Genomic DNA, 17,893 nt, shown 5'->3' on the forward strand with positions numbered 1-17,893 from the left:
AATCTTTCTTACTTGGAATGGAAACAACGCAGAGAAACCCAGTCAAATAATGTCTCATAGATAAGGTAGCTTATTTTTATGATTTGGATTACACCAATGCTCTTTTGGCACGTCCTGATTTTTACATTATGAGGAAGTTGCCTCAGAAACTAACATCGTTAGTTCTAGTACTGAATTTTTGACATTTTCTTCTGCTAATTGCCCCCTTTCTTTTTTTGTGAAATGCACCATTATCACCTTGACCATATCGATTTGCTTTGATTTAGCACGTGGGGTTAATGGTAAAATTTATTTGCTTTGAGAGGGAATAGTTTAACACATTTTTCTTTTTTCCTCAGTATGTTTAAATCACACAAAACAAACAAAGATTCCCATCAACCATTTTAAACTTTAGTGGTTTATCTTTCCCCACCTTTAGATTGTCTGACTTTATGAAAGCTAATTAAAAACAGGATAAATCGAAGAGTGTTCAGCAGCGACTGCCGTTTTACACAAAATAGACCACATTTAAAAACAGTACGTTGCTGAATACAAAGTAATAAAGAGGTGTTGCTAGCTAGTCGTTTTGGCTTACCCCAGGGTCGAATGTAACCCTAGAAGTCAGACACACAAGTTGGGGAGGTAATATCTTTTATTGGACCAACTTCTGATGGTGAGAGAATGAAGCTTTCGAGCTTACACAGAGGTCTTCTTGAGCTCTTCAAGCGAATGGAAAAAGAGTTCTGTGTAAGCTCAAAAGCTTGTTCCTGTCACCAACGGGATAAACACCAATAAAAGATATCATCTCCCCAACTTGTCTCTGGAAATCCTGGGACTGACACAGTTACAACACCACTGCATACAACTTTGAAGTCAATGGCAGATTTACACAGAAGTACCAACCAAAGCAGCGTATTCTCCAAGTTGCTACTAATGTATGTTCTTAAGTTTCTCTCACTGATGATGGAATCTTAGACGAGTTCTTCCCACACTAGTTTGTATTCTCCCCACCATCATGCTCTCTTGGCTACACCTAGCGAGCCAAAGTCTCCTGTGAGCCCAGACCTCTTGACTGCAAGGGCACAGGATGGATACCCCCGAGAACAGAGAATACATTCTCTATTTGAGCCTCATTTCTCACAGTTGAGGAAAAGTTAAAGTCATGAACAATTCTCTCAACTTGTTCTGAACACTAGTTGCCTTGTGGTTTACCGACCTTTAGAATTACTGTACCTTCCAGAACACACCCACCCACACCTACACCCCCCACCCTTTTGTCTGATCACAGCCATACATTTTAACCATTTGTTATATACTCAGCCTACCTGCATTCATAGCTGGTTGCCAATCCAGTTTTCTTGCCACAGAGAAAGCAGTGCTTTGTAGTTTTCTTTTTTGTTTGCATTGAACCATTCACAGGTGGGAGATGGGTTGCTTCACCTGCTTTCAAAGGTAAAACACGTAATGAACATATTTTATAGTTACATTTGCTGTTAAACACTTGTATTTCAAGAGATGATATTCAACTACTCCCACAGCCAGAGAACATATTTTGCCTTTACATAGCACCTTTCAAAGGGGGCTCCCAGTCTATTTTACAAGCATCAGTTAAGCCTCACAGCATCTTAGGAAAGTGGAAGTAGGCTGTGGGCCCTGACATACAAGAGGGGTTATGCGACTGGTCTAAAGTTTACCTTAATGAAGGGCAGAACCAAGCAGTGCAGCTCCAAGCCTGTCTCCCTGCTGCACTGTGTGTGTTTTTATTTTGTGATTGGAACAGAATGCCTTGACCACTGGTGACTTTCCAGTGGAATCAGTGGACTGTTAGGATGTACCCAGTATAGAGCATATGCAGCAGCAAGCAAACTCAGAGATGTTTGCTCTTTAAGTATCACAGTATAACAGGTATCTGGCTATGTTAAGTTAACATTTTAAAGTTTTTCAGGCATATTGCAAGTTAACAGGAAAAAGAAGGCATGAAACAACAAGACACTCATTTTCCCCTTCACCAGAGATTTGAACACTTTAGTCAGTCACCTTGTCCATGCACACCTACTGTATGATGCTATGTGGCAAGTGATGGTTAGCGATCAGGAGAGGAAAATACCAACCCATACAGAGGATTATAAATGCATTTCTACTGCACTGATCACCATAGTATTTGGATGCTCACAGCACAAGCCATCAGTACACAAGTACTTTATGTACGGCACATCTTAGTTTCCAATAGCCAGTCCTGTACAGATGTAACTGGCAGCAGACCAAATTCAGCCCTAAGCTAAACTGACAGCTCCCAGTGCGTGACTGGGAGTTGTACCTGCTTACACAAGGGCTGAGTTTGTCCCACTGAAGCTATGGCTGCTTGGCATGGAAGACTTATTTCTAGATCTAGCTAGTTCACACCATCAGTTTCATCCTCTAAAACTGTGCTCAATTTACTGGAGCCATTTTGGGGAGCCAGTTTTGTCCCCAGACACTTACCAGGGGGTTTCAGTTAGCCCAGTTTGGGAATGGTGTTGAGAGCAGTATATAATATTAAGGGTTTATACAACAGGGTGGGTTTAAAAGTATTTTTCCTACTGTGGACCACACAAATTCATAGATCCCAAGGCCAGAAGGGCCACTGTGATCATCTAGTCTGACCTCCTCTATAGCACAGGCCAGAGAACTGCCCCAATATAACTCCCCAAAAAAGAGACTGCCTCATGGACAAATGCCCTTCCATCTGCAATCAAATAATATCTTTGCTGCTCGTACAGCAATTGCTTACGTGGAGAAATAATATTAGGGAAGGTTTTAGCTCATTGTTAGCTGTCTTTAATGTGTTACGGGAGCTGGAAATAAGAGAAGCCAACACCATGTGACTAGTCAGCCCTCCACAGACCACTAGTGATTTGCAGAGTACAGTTTGGGAACTGCTGTTTTCAATACTGTCTTGCTCTTTCCAAGGCGATTCACCTGGCTGACAAATTTACTGTAACATCAGCCACTGAAGAGTGAAGTTTTCAGCACACTGCAGGAGACCATTAGCAATTCGTTTCCTAGGAAATCTCCCAAGGCTCTGCACAGTGCAACACCAGCCTCTCTTCTTCTCAGATGTCTGGAACTGTTTGCAAGACATGCTGTTTGTTGGCATAACAGTGGTTTTCAACCTTTTTTCATTTGCAGACCCCTACAAAATTTCGAATGGAGGTGCGGACCCCTTTGGAAATCTGAGTGTGTCTGCAAACCCGCAGGGGTCCACGGACCACAGGCTGAAAACCACTGGCATATCGTGCACCAGGCTAGACCCTCTGCTGGTGTAAATTGGCATAGCTCTATTTAAGACCGTGTTGCTAGTTTATACCTCCTGAGAATCTGGTTCACCATGCTTTGCCACAGATGCTTGAAAAATAAATGCCTGGTAATAAATTTGACCCTTCCAGTCTCTGTTAAGACTGCTTAGATCTGATCTTCCAAGTGCATTCAATTGCATTTCATCTGATTATTCAAATGCTGCCACTTTGAACCACTCAAAATGCTTCAAAGCAGATGAAGGAGAACACTGTGTAAGAGCCTATTAAATATACCCAAGCAGTTTGCAAACAAGATTGTTTGCAGAGTTAAAAAGACAAACATACCAGAAGTCAAGCTACTTGGCAACCAATAATAGCTGGAGATTACAATACAGTATACATATCTCATATGATGGATGTTCCAAGAGTAACAGAGTCAGCTAATGTTCTCACAAAGTTATATGACCTACATGTACAAAGTCTACCATATACCCCTCCCCCAACTAAAGAAAACCTGATAGATTTTATTTGTAAGGCCCTTCCAGTCAAATACATTGTTCCGCACAGATAACAGCACCAAGAGTGGAGCAACAAAAAAGAACAAACAAGTTTTGACAATGCAAGCGCTATGGCAAGCATGTATATACAGCCATGTAGTAAGTCCAAAAGGAGGAGAAACCTTAATATCCCACTTACCCTTATCGGCTGTACACAATCGCAGAGGAGAAGGAAAGAAAATAGTACCAATTCCTACAAAACACTCACTCCCAACTCACTTTTTGGAGTGGACTACATAAGCAATAGCTTCCTTGACCCTGGTAAGTACCACTATAGCGCACACGTACTCCCTTTAGACTGGAGATTGGTGCTAAGGACACAGACTGACATTAATGTAGCTTTGGATTAACCAACAATGATACCAGCAGTGGAAAGAAGACAGAGTCCACTGCCTCTGCCCATTGGTCTTCTGCAGTTGTCACCGTGAAAGTAATAGGATTCCCTTGTGAGGAACAAGATCTAGTTGATTCATCACAAATATATTTTAGATCTTATTGCTCATCACTTTTTCCAAAGTCATGCTAGGTGGAGGAAAAGACCGTAGGACAACTGTGAAGGGTGTGAAGCAAAGAAGGAAAAAAGAGTCAATCATGCTCAACTGATTTCTTAACTCCTAAGTAAAAGGAGTCACTGCTATTGTGAGTGAGTTCCTTGGACTTGCCTGCAGGTTTAGGGATTGCCTGCAGGCTCTGAAAGTTAGAAAAACTAGAGATATTCTATCCAACCCCAAAGCAACAGTCCTAACTACCTAAGAGGTCTTGCCTGCACCAGAAAGCTATGCAAGGCTTGAAGCCAGTCGAGGCCTTCCCAGGCACCTGCTAGTGAGAAAGGTTTAAGAGTTTTAAAAAGATGAAAAAACCCTTGAGTTTACTGAGCCAACACAAAAATAACTATTAAAGTTAATCTGAAGACAAAATGAACACATTGATACTTTCCTTGAATAAGGAATTAAATATAACCAAGAAGCTTATCTCCAGGACTGTGAGAAAGAATGGTATTCATCATTACAGGGCTTACTCTGCAACACACTCCCTGAGATGCATAACTGACTCTTTAAGGAAAAAGGTTCACAGAGACAAAAGATCTGGTGAGGTCTTATCAGGCCACGTGCTGGAGCAATCATTGCTTAAAGCAACAGTAGCTAGTAGCAGTATCCTTCTACCTCTGTCCCTAACAAATAGCTAGACTTGTTTCATATGGCAGAGCTACTTCCATACACTGAACTAGGCTAGGTGCATACTGTTCTTGTTCTCTAACAATGGAACTACAAAAATTGTTCAGAGAAACATCTGCTTACATACAACTGAGTTTTAATCACACACCAATGACCGTTTAACAGTCAGATTATCAAAACATACTAATATTCAAAATGGAACCAAAAATAAGTATGTTATTCATGGGAACTTGTCCAGAGATAAATACTCCCCTTAAAGGATATCTAATGTTGTTGAATATCCAAATATAAAACACTTGCAAGTTACAATGATATTCTGAATACTAAGATTTTACCACAATACCTACAACTGTACATGCATGTAAAAGACAGTATACTATGTAAAAGGTCTGAATCATTTACAAGTACAGTGCATTAAAATCTGTCCTGCTCACTTGAAATTCTTAAGAGTATATAACTCTAAATGAAGTGTGCATCAACTAAGCTATTAATGTTAAAACTATAAATTATTGGCAGTGTTAAGTAGAAAGCAGGCTACAACTGAAATACAAAATACTGCAATAAACAAATCTTAATGAACAATGGTAAGAGTTTTGTAAAAACAAAAAAAAAGTGGGATGAAACAAAGCAAACAGGCAATTTTTTTAAGACCAGGTCTACACTACAAACTTACATTGGTTTAACCATGTTGCTCGGGGTGTGAAAGAGCCATACCCCTGAGCAACGTAGTTATATCAACCTAACCCCCGCTGTAGTCAGCATTATACTTCTCCCGCCAACATGGCTACCACCTCTTGGGAAGGTGGACGAATTATGTCAACGGGAGAAGCTCTCCTGTCAGCCTAGTAGCGTCTTCACTGAAGTGCTTTAGTGGCACCACTGCAGCACTTTAACTGTAGACCTGCCCTAAGAAAAGGGTGTATTGGCAAGGAAAACATGGCAGCTAGGCATTAGGAAGCGTACAGGAACAAGATGGCAGCAACAGGTAAGAGCTTATTTTATTAAATTAGAATATAGATCAAGATTTGAGCTTGGATCCCCAAAGTCGGGCACCTAAATCCACATCTAGGCATTAAACATGTGACTTGATTTTTAGTAGATATTGCACATTCACAACTCCCCACTAACACAAGTAGTGTGCTCTAATAATAAACCAAACTCAGGACCTTACCTGTAACCCTCAACTCCCACCCTGCCCTCACCTGCTCCATGTTTCCTATTGCAAGGTCTTTCAGGACCCAGTCCTGCACACGTAAGAGTAACTTCACTATGTGAAAAGAAAAGGAGTACTCGTGGCACCTTAGAGACTAACAAATTTATTAGAGCATAGCTTTCGTGAGCTACAGTGGATGCAACCGATGAAGTGAGCTGTAGCTCACGAAAGCTTATGCTCTAATAAATTTGTTAGTCTCTAAGGTGCCACAAGTACTCCTTTTCATTTTACAGATACAGACTAACACGGCTGCTACTCTGAAACTCTTCACTATGTGAGTAGTCCCACTGACTTTAATAGGTAAATAATTGTTTGCAGGATCATCCCCTTTACATTATAAAGCTCAGTGCAGAGAACGTGTGTATTTTTGTGAATGATGAAGAACACTCTTGGGCTCTCAGTGAACAAAAATAATGCAGCTAAAACACAGCTATACCACCACGTCCACGCTCTTATATAGCGCTGATGGAAAGTGCTTTAAAAAGAAGGGCAATATCATTACCCCCATTTTACTGATGGGGAAACTGAGGCACGGAGAGGGAAGTGGCTTGCCCAAGGTCATCCAACAGGGCAGTGACAGAGCCAGCAATACTCTCCTGGGTCCCAAATTCTACCCAAGGTCAGAATGAGATCCATGTATGAAAGCACAACTCAAAACATTCAGGTTTAATCCATTCTGTAAAAATCCAGTACAGAGAAAGTGTTTCAAAGCTTTATGCCCTACACAAAGGTATAATTCTTGCTCTGTGTTTGATAACTGGGAAGAGACTTAAACAGTCAACTTTAGCTCTTTAAACAAATTCACATTACTTACCTACTCTTTTCCCTGAAGCTGCAACATTTCCATTCATTCCAAGCCCATGGGCAGACTAAAAACAAGAATATTTTAAGTGGAATTACTGACAGATGGTAGACAAATAAAAGATTAAGCAATTTCATATCAGCTTGTCTGAAGCTCATGTTGTATCAGTCAATATACGTATGAAGAGAGCTATGAGAAGTATTTTGTATATGAAGTTCAAGTTAACTGGAACAAACCTTGTTTAAAAATGACTGATTTTAATGGTCTTTCCATACTTTATACAGCATATTAGAAATGTGGTACAGCATATTAAGGGTCTGTGGTTAGGCACGTACAGTGGCAGTTATAAGGTAGCCTTTAAAATGGCTCACAATTAATGAATAGCTGGAGGAGCCAAATGACATTTCTACACACACAGTATTTAGCCAACAGAGTTACAAGTAGTAAAGGAGTTTACATTCTGAACCAAAAGTACTTTAACATTACTGTACATCTGTGGGGAAATTGCCTCTAGAAACCCATTAGCTAAACATACAATCAAGGTGCCAAAGAAATCTAAAAAACCGTCTGTTTGAACTATTGATGGCGTGAGATGAGATTTATAGTTCCCCAGCTTGAAAAATAGGCATTTTTTGGCAGTCTTTACTAGAGACTACTGTACAGGAAAACCCCAATTGTTCAGGCAATACTGGTACTTACTAGGAAGTATTCAGCAGCTTCATCTGGGGGAGAGGCTTTCCTAAAGCTTTCTTCCTGAAAACGCTGGAGGTTCGTAGGTAGTGCAATACCAGAAGTCCGAAACCTGCCTGTCCCGCAGGAATTCTGTAAACTTTCCCTGCTTGTGCTTCGGGCCAGCGAAGCTAGAAATTCTAAGTTATTTACAGAACCCACAGGTTCTTTGGATGCCTTGTTTGCCACCTCTGTGATGTCCCTAGCCTCTATTTTAGAAATGATATCAGGTCTTTTGCCAGGTGAGTCTACCTTCACACCACGAAATCTTGTAGTCCTGGGAAAAGAGGAGTCTGCCAAATTACGGACCTCCAAAGATCGGAGCAGATTTGGGGAGGCAGCAGGTCTCAAGTTACTGACCTCAAAGCATTTGGGTTGTGTCTGTGGTTTCAGAGAACTGTGATGTGCCATTTGGGCTGAATATCGAAGAGGTGACAAGAGTGTGTTCTTCGGAGGACTTAGTTCACGAGTGTTGAGAAGCCCAGCCTCCATTGTTGTAGCGCTCAAGATATTTGTAATGGGTTTGCTATGCTGTTCTACAGCCTTAGATTCCTCACCCCCCTCAGACAGTCCAAGCTCAGGGTTTAGCTTCCCTATTCCATATAACTCACTATACTGTTCAGCAGTGTTTGCTTCTGCTAACAAAGCAAAAGCATCTGTTTCAGGTAGAAGCTTGTCTTCTGTTGCACACAGTTCTACGTTTGTTAGATGTGGATTCAAGACAGGATCGTTCTCATTTGTGGATGTCACATTTTCTAAAGCTTTTTTGGAATTTGTAGGTAGCGATGGGACAGGGGGAAGGAAGTTATTTGTAGAAAGTTTTGCATTTTCTAGTTCGACACGAGATATTTTCGGTGGTAGTCGAATGCTATTAACTGACTGAGACCGGGAGGTGCTCTCCCAATTGTCATCTTCCTTAAGAAAGTCACTAGTAATGGATGGCATTGTTCTACCAGCAGTGGCCAAAGTAGCCAAAGCTGAAAGTGCATTCTGGGAAGACTCCGAGGGATACGAATTCCCAGGAGGAGGTAGGCAGGACTGTCCAATGTGGGGGAGTACTCTTAAAAACCGGTGACGAGCAGCTGCTGCTGAACTGCTAGACGGTCGAGGAGTCATAGGTGGACGAGGTTTCACCTTGACAGTCTTCTTAGGCTATTTCAAAGGAAAAAAGACATTAATTGTATTACAGTAGCATCTAGAGAATCCAACTTAGACTAGGTCCCCATTGTACTAGGGCCTGTACGTACACATAGCAAGAGATTGATCCTGCACAGAAGATAAAGGAAGTACTCTCATTCCTGTTTTACAGACAGGAGACTGATGCACAGAGACTAAAGTGACTTACCTAAGTTCTACTGCAGAGGTGGGAACTGAACCCAGCCTAGTGCCTCAGTCTCTTGTTCATACTCTTGCTAATTAAAAAGGCATGAATACTTTCCAGCAGCTAATTATCTTGCTTACTGATTAAGAAAAGTGGGTGAGGTAATATCTTTTATTGGATCAACTTTTCTGTTGGTGGAAGGACAAGTTTTCAAGCTACACATGTGTAGCTCAAAAGCTTGTCCAATCCACCAACGGAAGCTGGTCCAATAAAAGATATTACCTCACCCTCCTCATATCCTGGGACTGACACCACTTGCTTATTGACTGTACTTATAAACACTATAGCATTACTACAAAACAGCAGACTTAAGTATTAAATAGCCTTATGTCAGTGAAGCACTGAAAGGTGATACAATCCATGATACAGCACTGAATTCTTTGAACGCGGAGGCAGTGGGTCCAGATTAAACTATTATTTGCATAAAAGACATGCCCTTTATGTCTACATTATCCAAGAGCACAACCAGAATGTATTTAAACAGCACTCTAGAAAGACCTGCACTGGGAAGGCATGAACCATTTTATCGTGGGGGTATTAACATCACAGCCTCACCTTTTTACTGAGATTCATGTTCTCCATCTTTGCCTTCAGCAGCTTCATTTTATTCATAGTAATCGAGTTCTCAATAATCTGTTGGCCAGAAGGAGATGCCTCTGATTCTTCGTCATCATCTGCATATAAGTTATAAACTGAACCACCACTGAAAAGAGAAAGAAAACAAAAACTATCAATGTAGAGTACACACACACACAACTAGAAAGTCAAAGCCAGTAGTCCAGCTGTTTGTCAAAGCATTATATGAACTGTATGAAAGAATATTTCAAAAGTAATTTTCTTAGGTGAAAACAAGAATTCCTTAAATGGGATGTTCACACCATGAAATGATAATGAGATTAGAATATAGGCAAGCTACTGGGAAATTGTTGTACCGTATGCAGTTGTTTTGCACCGCACTATATATTTTCCCCATAAAGTCAACATCCAGTTCCATTAGCGTCTCCTGCGGGCATGGCCAAAGCTGTTAAATTGTGTGACTCAGACAACAGGCTGATCAGTTTTCCCATTAACCAGACACTGTCATGGAGGGAAGTCCAAATTTCTACCCACCCCAAGGGGTGCTTTCACAAAAAATGGAAATGGAGGTGTCACCCATGTGGATTTGACAATATATGTCTTTTTTAAAATGAAAAACAAATAGGATCAGTTAGGGTTCTAAAGAATCTCATTTGGAAAAAGGAAACACTAATACCACTCAACCGAACAAGACAAAATGTGTCTAACACAGCCTGCCAATCAATGTGACTGATCACTGGAAATAATGTAACATCACACCATCTTCTCAAATACACAGAATGGAAGTAGAATATGGACCTCAATCTGTTTTAAATCTTATACCTGATTGTTTTCCCTCTAGCAAGCATTATTCTATTAATATACATCTAACATTTAACTGTGATACACTGGGAACACTAAAAAGCTTATAGGTTTTGATTCATACAAGTGTCTTATCAAGTTTAATGGAAGTATTTTCTCTCCAAGAGAGAGATGGAAAGAATAACAGCCAGGAAGTAGTTATCGCTGGTCCAACAGGTATAATTATAACAAAGCATGCCAAATTTTATATTTGCGCGAGCCAGATATGTCTAAATCATATGATCACAAATTAAAGCGGTCATCTTCCATGGTTTACAGAGTCAGTCTGCTCCACTTAAATGAAGAACCAGTATTTGTGTTGACTCTCTAGGCACAGATCAAGGACAGTTCTTGGAAGAATAGGAAGGCAAATCCTAAATTAGAATATGAGTAACAGTCATGTATTTCTGCACTAGAAACTGAACAGCTGTGTGTAGAGAGAAACCACAAACATTTGATACCTTTACTAGTAAAGGTTATGCATTAAAGAACCCTTCCAGCCTCTCAACCTTGCAAATAACTAAAAAAAGTCACTTCTGTCTGCCTGTTCACCTACAACTGTTCTAAGCAAGGCCTACGAGAACTACAACAAAAGAATTGAGAGCTCTCCCCACCCTCCCCCGCTTTTTACATTGTGCAATTGACAGCATGTCTCTTTCACTGCTTTTCCTGTAGTAGGTTTTCCTGTTTGAACAGGTCTCACACCAGCCGGGGGGGGGGGCGGGGGGCATTTTTTAAAAAGAGGAAAGTGTCTGGAAAACCACAAATCGTGATGGGAATTTGGGGAGAGAAAGTACCTGAAACTACCTCTAAGTAATTTGTTTGAATTAATGGATTTCAAGCGGACTGGGTCCTTTTAAAGTATCAGTCTTCATGAGTTCCATGCTGTAAAATTCATCCTTACCTGAAGTAGGGTTTGAATAAGCCCCCAATCCCACGGGCCCCAGGCGTGGTGAATGAGGGCTACACCAAGACTTTAGCAACTTTCCTCTTCAACGTAAAGATAATGTAATTACATTATTTGTTTACTGTTTAGCAGGTGCTAACTTTTACCTTTAATGTAAGGGTGGGATAAAATGGTCCAGAAGGACAGGCCACATAATCCAAACCAGCCCCAGGTAGCATCAATTGCTCTGGGGAGGAGAGGTTTGGGGTGTGGGAGGGGGCTCAGGGCTACGGCGTGGGGCTGGGGATGACGGGGCTCAGGGTTGGGGCAGACAGTTAGGGTCTGTCTGGAGATGAGGGGTTTGGGGTGTGGGAGGGGCTCAGGGCAAGATTAGGGGTGTAGGAGGTGAGGGCTCTGTCCGGGGCTGGGAATGGGGGGTTTGGGGTGTTGGAGAAGCTCAGGGATAAGGCAGAGGGTTGGAGTGCTGGAGGATTAGGGCTCTGGCTGGGACTGGAGATGAGGGGTTTGTGGTGTTGGAGGGGCTCAGGGCTAGGATAGAGGGTTGAGGGTGCGGTGGGGGGTGAAAGCTCTGGCTGGGCATGTAGTGATTCCACTTCTAACTGTTGGCTGAATCAATGGAGGCTGATAGATTGCCCCCTCCTCCCCAAAAAGTTTAAACTCATTTAGAAAAAGATGTTTACCTTTCAGAACAGTTGTTCTTCGAGATGTGTTGCTCATGTCCATTCCATTGACTCCCAAGCAGTATCATCGAAAGGGGGTTCAGAGTTCATGGACGTGTTGATTGCAGTACAGCTCTGCCAAATCCAGCATCATCTCTGGCTTGCTGGGTGATAGCGTAAGGCACCATGAATGTGAGTACTGAAGACCACATTGGCCTGCAGTTGTCCTGGATAGGGACGTGCACCAGGAAGGCAGCTGAAGATGCCCGAGCCCTAGTCGAGTGATAGTGATAGTGAAGGCACAACCTGCGCCAACTTGTAACAAATACGGATGCAGGCGGTGATCCAATTCAAAATCCTCTGAGAGGACACCAGAAGACCCTTCATCCTATCAGCTATCGCGATAAAGAGCTGGGTCAATCTGCGGAAGGGCTTGGTGCACTCCAGGTACAACGCCAGGGCATGCCTGACATCTAGAGTGTGCAGCCGCCTCTCCTCATTGGTCACGTGAGGCTTTGAACGGAACACCAGGAGGAAGATATCCTGGTTGACATGGAAGCGTGACACCACTTTTGGCAGGAAGGCTGGATGGGGCCACAGCTGGACGTGGTCCTTGTAGAATATCATGTATGGGGGCTCCAAAGTGAAGGCTTTAATTTTGGAGACACGTCTCGCCAAGGTAATAGCTACAAGGAATTCAACCTTCCACAACGAGTGGGAAAGGGAACAAGAAGCCATAGGCTCAAAGGGCGGACCTGTGAGCCAAGAGAGGACCAGGTTGAGGTCCCACTGGGGAACTGGGTCCCGGACCAGTGGAAAGTGTCTTTTAAGGCCTTTCAGAAACCAGATCAACATCTCATGCAAGAACACCAATCTACCCTGGATGCAAGGCCGATATGGCAGTCAGGTGCACCTTGATTAAAGAGAAGGTGAGACCTTGGGGCTTCAAGTGAAGCAGGTAATCCAGGATGGAATGCAGAGACAACTGGATTGGGGAGATATTCCGCCCCGACGCCCAGCAGGAGAAACGCTTCCACTTTGCCAGGCAAGTTGCTCCAGAGGAGAGCTTTCTGCTCTCCAAGACCGCCTGCAGTACTTGACTACAGTAGGCTTGTTCCTCTGGATTCAGCCACACAGCATCCAAGCGGTGAGTTGGAGAGGTTCGGTTCAGGTGCAGGAGTCGATCATGATCCTGTAAGAGGAGGTCCGGGCAGCTGGGAAGTGGCCACGGGGCTGCTACGGCCAAGTGATTGAGCATGCCAAACCAATGCTGGGGAGGCCATGCTGGGGTGATCATAATGACCATGCCTTGTCCCTCTTGATCTTTAGGAAGACTTTGCTGATGAGCGGAACTGGCGGGGAGACATACATCAGGTCTCCTGCCCATGACAGGAGAAAGGCATCAGATACGTGAGCCTCTGCTGAGGCCTTGGAGAGAACAAAACTGATGACGCTCTGTTCTGTCTGGTGATGAACAAGTCCACTCAGGGAGATCCCCACTTCTAGAAGAGCACTCTGAAAACCTCCAAGTGAAGGGACCACTTGTGATGAGAGAAGGACCTGCTGAGGCAATCCACCAGTATGTTCCTGATGCCAGGGAGGTGCAAGGCTTCCAAGTGGATCGCATGCCGGATGCGGAAGTCCCACAGATGGAGGGCCTTCTGGCAGAGCTGACAATCATGCTTCCCTCTGCCTGTTGACATAGAACATGGAGGCAGTGTTGCCCGTCAACCCCTGCACCACCCGGCCAGAAAGTCATTTTTGTTGCCCTCCGCTGGACTCTTCCCAATTTTTCCACATCCTTCTTGCAGTGTGGGGCCCAAAACTGGACAGAGTACTCCAGATGAGGCCTCACCAATGTCGAATAGAGGGGAACGATCACGTCCCTCGATCTGCTGGCAATGCCCCTACTTATACAGCCCAAAATGCCATTGGCCTTCTTGGCAAGAAGGGCACACTGTTGACTCATATCCAGCTTCTCGTCCACTGTAACCCCTAGGTCCTTTTCTGCAGAACTGCTGCCGAGCCATTCGGTCCCTAGTCTGTAGCGGTGCATGGGATTCTTCCGTCCCAAGTGCAGGACTCTGCACTTGTCCTTGTTGAACCTCATCAGAATTCTTTGGGCCCAATCCTCCAATTTGTCTAGGTCCCTCTGTATCCTATCTCTACCCTCCAGCGTATCTACCTCTCCTCCCAGTTTAGTGTCATCTGCAAACTTGCTGAAGGTGCAATCCACACCATCCTCCAGATCATTTATGAAGATATTGAACAAAACCAGCCCCAGGACCGACCCTTGGGGCACTCCACTTGATACCGGCTGCCAACTAGACATGGAGCCGTTGATCACTACGCATTGAGCCCGACAATCTAGCCAGCTTTCTATCCACCTTATAGTCCACTCATCCAGCCCATACTTCTTTAACTTGCTGGCAAGAATACTGTGGGAGACAGTGTCAAAAGCTTTGCTAAAATCAAGGAACAACACGTCCACTGCTTTCCCTTCATCCACAGAACCAGTTATCTCGTCACAGAAGGCAATTAGATTAGTCAGGCATGACCTGCCCTTGGTGAATCCATGCTGACTGTTCCTGATCACTTTCCTCTCCTCCAAGTGCTTCAGAATTGATTCCTTGAGGACCTGTTCCATGATTTTTCCAGGGACTAAGGTGAGGCTGACTGGCCTGTAGTTTCCAGTATCCTCCTTCTTCCCTTTTTTAAAGATGGGCACTACATTAGCCTTTTTCCAGTCATCCAGGACTTCCCCCGATCGCCATGAGTTTTCAAAGAAAATGGCCAATGGCTCTGCAATCACATCCGCAAACTCCTTTAGCACTTTTGTTTATTTGCATGGTCTCTGTCTAGTTCTGTGATTGTTTCTGTCTGCTGTATAATTAATTTTGCTGGGTGTAAACTAAGGTGGGGGGATATAATTGGTTAGCTAATTGTGTTACAATATGTTAGGATTGGTTAGGTAAATTTCAGAAGGATTGGTTAAGGTATAGCTAAGAATATTACTATATAAATTAGGGGCAAACAGGAAGTAAGTTGGAATTCGAAAATAAGGAAAAAGGAACTTGGATTTAAGCTTGCTGGAAGTTCACCCCAATAAACATCGAATTGTTTGCACCTTCGGACATTGTTGCTCTCTGTTCATGCAAGAAGGACCAGGAAAGTGGGAGAGTGAAGGAATAAGCTCTCTAACACTGGCAATCAGATCTGACATTGCCCTGAACCTGGCCTCTGGCAGGAACGCTCTGGCTCAGGTAGAGTCGAGCACCATGCCGATAAACTCTATCCATTTGACCGGGATCAACAATTTTTGTTCGTTTATCAACAGAGCTTGACAAGTGGCTTGCAATGTCTCGACGCTGCACTGGACCTGGACCCTGGAGCAGCCCTTGATGAGCCAGTCGTCGATTTATGGATAGATATGGATACCCTAACATCTGAAGTAGGCTGTCACCACCGAAATGCATTTCGTAAACACCCATGGCACCGTAGTTAGGCCAAAAAGGAGCACTGCGAATTGGTAGTGGGCAGTCCCAACTACGAAACGTAGGAACTGTGTGTGTCCATGAAATATCGACGTGAAAGTAAGTGTCTTTCAGATTGAGGGCAGTGTACCAGTCTCCCGGATCCAGGGAAGGAATGATGGAGGCCAAGGAGACCATGCAGAACTTCAACTTCTTGAGATACTGGTTGAGGCTCTACAGGTCGAGGATAGAGTGTAGACTCACCTTGGCTTTTAGGATAAAAAAAAAAGAGTAAAACTCTTTCCCTCTCAAGTGCAGAGGGACTTCCTCCATGGCTCCCACCTGCAGAAGGCCCTGCACCTCCTGAGTGAGCAGATGCTCATGAGAAGGGTCCCTGAAGAGGGACGGGGAGGAAGGGTGGAATAAAAATAAACTGGAGGGTATATCCCCCTGTTACTGTGCTGAGGACCCACTGGTCCGATGTTAGAGAGACCTAGGCAGGGAGGAAAGGGGACAAACAGTTGGAAAACAACAGGGGAGCGGGATCCAGGACACAGGCTGGAACATCGCCCTCAAGCGTACTCTCAAAATGCCTGCTTGTTACCCAGCTGGTTACGGGTGGAGCTTGAGTGAGCAGAGGATGCCGGCTGACGGCCTTGCCTGCGCTTATAGCCTTTGCCCTTCTTGCGGAAGTGCTCTGATCAAGGTCGGCTCCCGAACCTGTGGGGCTGTTGCGGCTTAAACTGCTTCCTCACCAGCCCAGCGTGTGAAGACCCAGGGAGCGCAAGGTAGCCCTGAAGTTTTTCAGGCCATGTAATTTACTTTGTTTGTTCCGAAAACAGTGCCAGGCCATCGAATGGGAAGTCCTGGATGGATTGTTGAACCTCCACTGATAGACCTGATGACTGCAACCAGGATGCCCACCTCATAGAAATGGCCAAAGCCATGTTCTGGACTGCAGAGTCTGCCACAACTGACGCTGCTTGGAGGGCTGCCCTGGCCACAGCTTTGCCCTCATTGAGGATAGCCATGAATTCCTTCCTGGGTTCCTCTGGCAGTGAATCCATAAACTTGGGCATGGACTGCCCAATATTAAAATCATAATGGCCAAGTAAGGCCTGATGGTTGACCACTCTCAGCTGGAGGCTGGATATAGAATAAATTTTTCTACCGAAGAGATCGAGCCTCTTTGCCTCCTTGTTGTTAGGTGGCAATCCCAGTTGGCCTTGTCTAGCGCGCCCATGGGCTGCCAACACAACCAGTGAGCTTGGGGCAGGGTGGGTATAAAGATATTCATACCACTTAATGGGGATGTAGTATTTTCTTTCCACCCACTTGGAGATGGGGGACAGGGAGGAGGGTGTCTGCCACAGGGCCTTAGTAATTTTCACCACTTCCTCGTTCACCAGCAATGCCACCTTGGAGGGGGCTGCTGCCCTTAGCACATCCAACAGGGAGGCCAAGGGTTCTGCCAGTTCCTCAGCTTCCAGCCCCACGTTTGACGCAACCCTCTTCAAAAGCTCCTGGTAGGCCCCGCTATCATCTCATTAGGCAAAGATGAGGAGGAGGCAGATTTGCCAACTCTGCCGCTTCTGCTAGGGGATCCTCGGCCGAGGCTGGCTAGCCCTAGAGAGCCTGTTCTGACTCTGCGTCAGAGTCAGCGGGCAGGCAGGAGACTGTCGCTGACCGTCTTTCAGATGCCCCCCAAGAATGACCTACGCCCCTGCGACGGGTGGGGAAACCCCCAGGGGTTCTATAGATGCCAGGGTTCAGGCCACTGGCCCTAGGGCCATGCTGCCACTGGTGGCTCAGCGGGGAATGCCAATGCCTCCAGTGTGTGGCCTTGGCTTACGAACAGGGTCTCCTCCTTGCTGTCACAGGCCCAAAGAGGAAGAGACTTGTCTGGGGGCCCAGGACAGTATAGAGGCCGCCTACCTACCCTAATCCCGTCAGCTCTGGCAGCGGACCTCCACTGAGGACCTGTACAGGGGTGATAGCTCTCAGTGTTGCGTCCCCGGCAGCAGCGTTTGGTGGATTGGCAATGATACCCTGGCAACTGACGCCTCACGTTCAGAGAGCAGTGCCACGCTGTAAATCGGGAGTGAGAAAACCAATTTGTCGGAGACCGTCGACGTGCCCACGGTGAACCGTACTGGTGATCGGTGATGGGGCTCCGAGGACTGGAGTCTCAACCCTCCGGAATGGTGCCATGAGCTGGGAGACCGCTGGTGATCGATGCCTAGAACCTGCGGAACGCTGCCTAGAGTCCATGGACTAACGCCAGGAACTCTGGCAGGTAAGCCGACCTGCGTCCGGGAACTGGTGGC

At 44.8% G+C, this 17,893-nt stretch overlaps 1 protein-coding gene across 4 annotated transcripts in view; it reads right to left on the reverse strand.

Moving 5' to 3' along the window:
* Positions 1-17,893, reverse strand: part of ZFAND4 (zinc finger AN1-type containing 4) — a 42,047-nt gene that overhangs the window by 5,692 nt on the left and 18,462 nt on the right. For 3 of the 4 annotated variants that reach the window (XR_013346620.1, XM_077821470.1, XM_077821471.1), the window contains exons 6-9: positions 9,667-9,814; positions 7,701-8,882; positions 7,014-7,068; positions 1,305-1,422 (exon numbers count right to left, since the gene is read on the reverse strand). Coding sequence is in view for 3 of the 4 variants with exons in the window: in XM_077821470.1 (XP_077677596.1) it covers positions 1,305-1,422; positions 7,014-7,068; positions 7,701-8,882; positions 9,667-9,814 (1,503 nt within the window). In the remaining variant the exon portion in view is untranslated. The remainder of the gene's footprint in view (positions 1-1,304; positions 1,423-7,013; positions 7,069-7,700; positions 8,883-9,666; positions 9,815-17,893) is intronic. The other variant, XM_077821473.1, reaches the window with a different exon arrangement.

This window comes from Eretmochelys imbricata, chromosome 7, assembly GCF_965152235.1.
Source record: "Eretmochelys imbricata isolate rEreImb1 chromosome 7, rEreImb1.hap1, whole genome shotgun sequence".
In the NCBI taxonomy this organism is placed as follows: domain Eukaryota; kingdom Metazoa; phylum Chordata; order Testudines; family Cheloniidae; genus Eretmochelys; species Eretmochelys imbricata.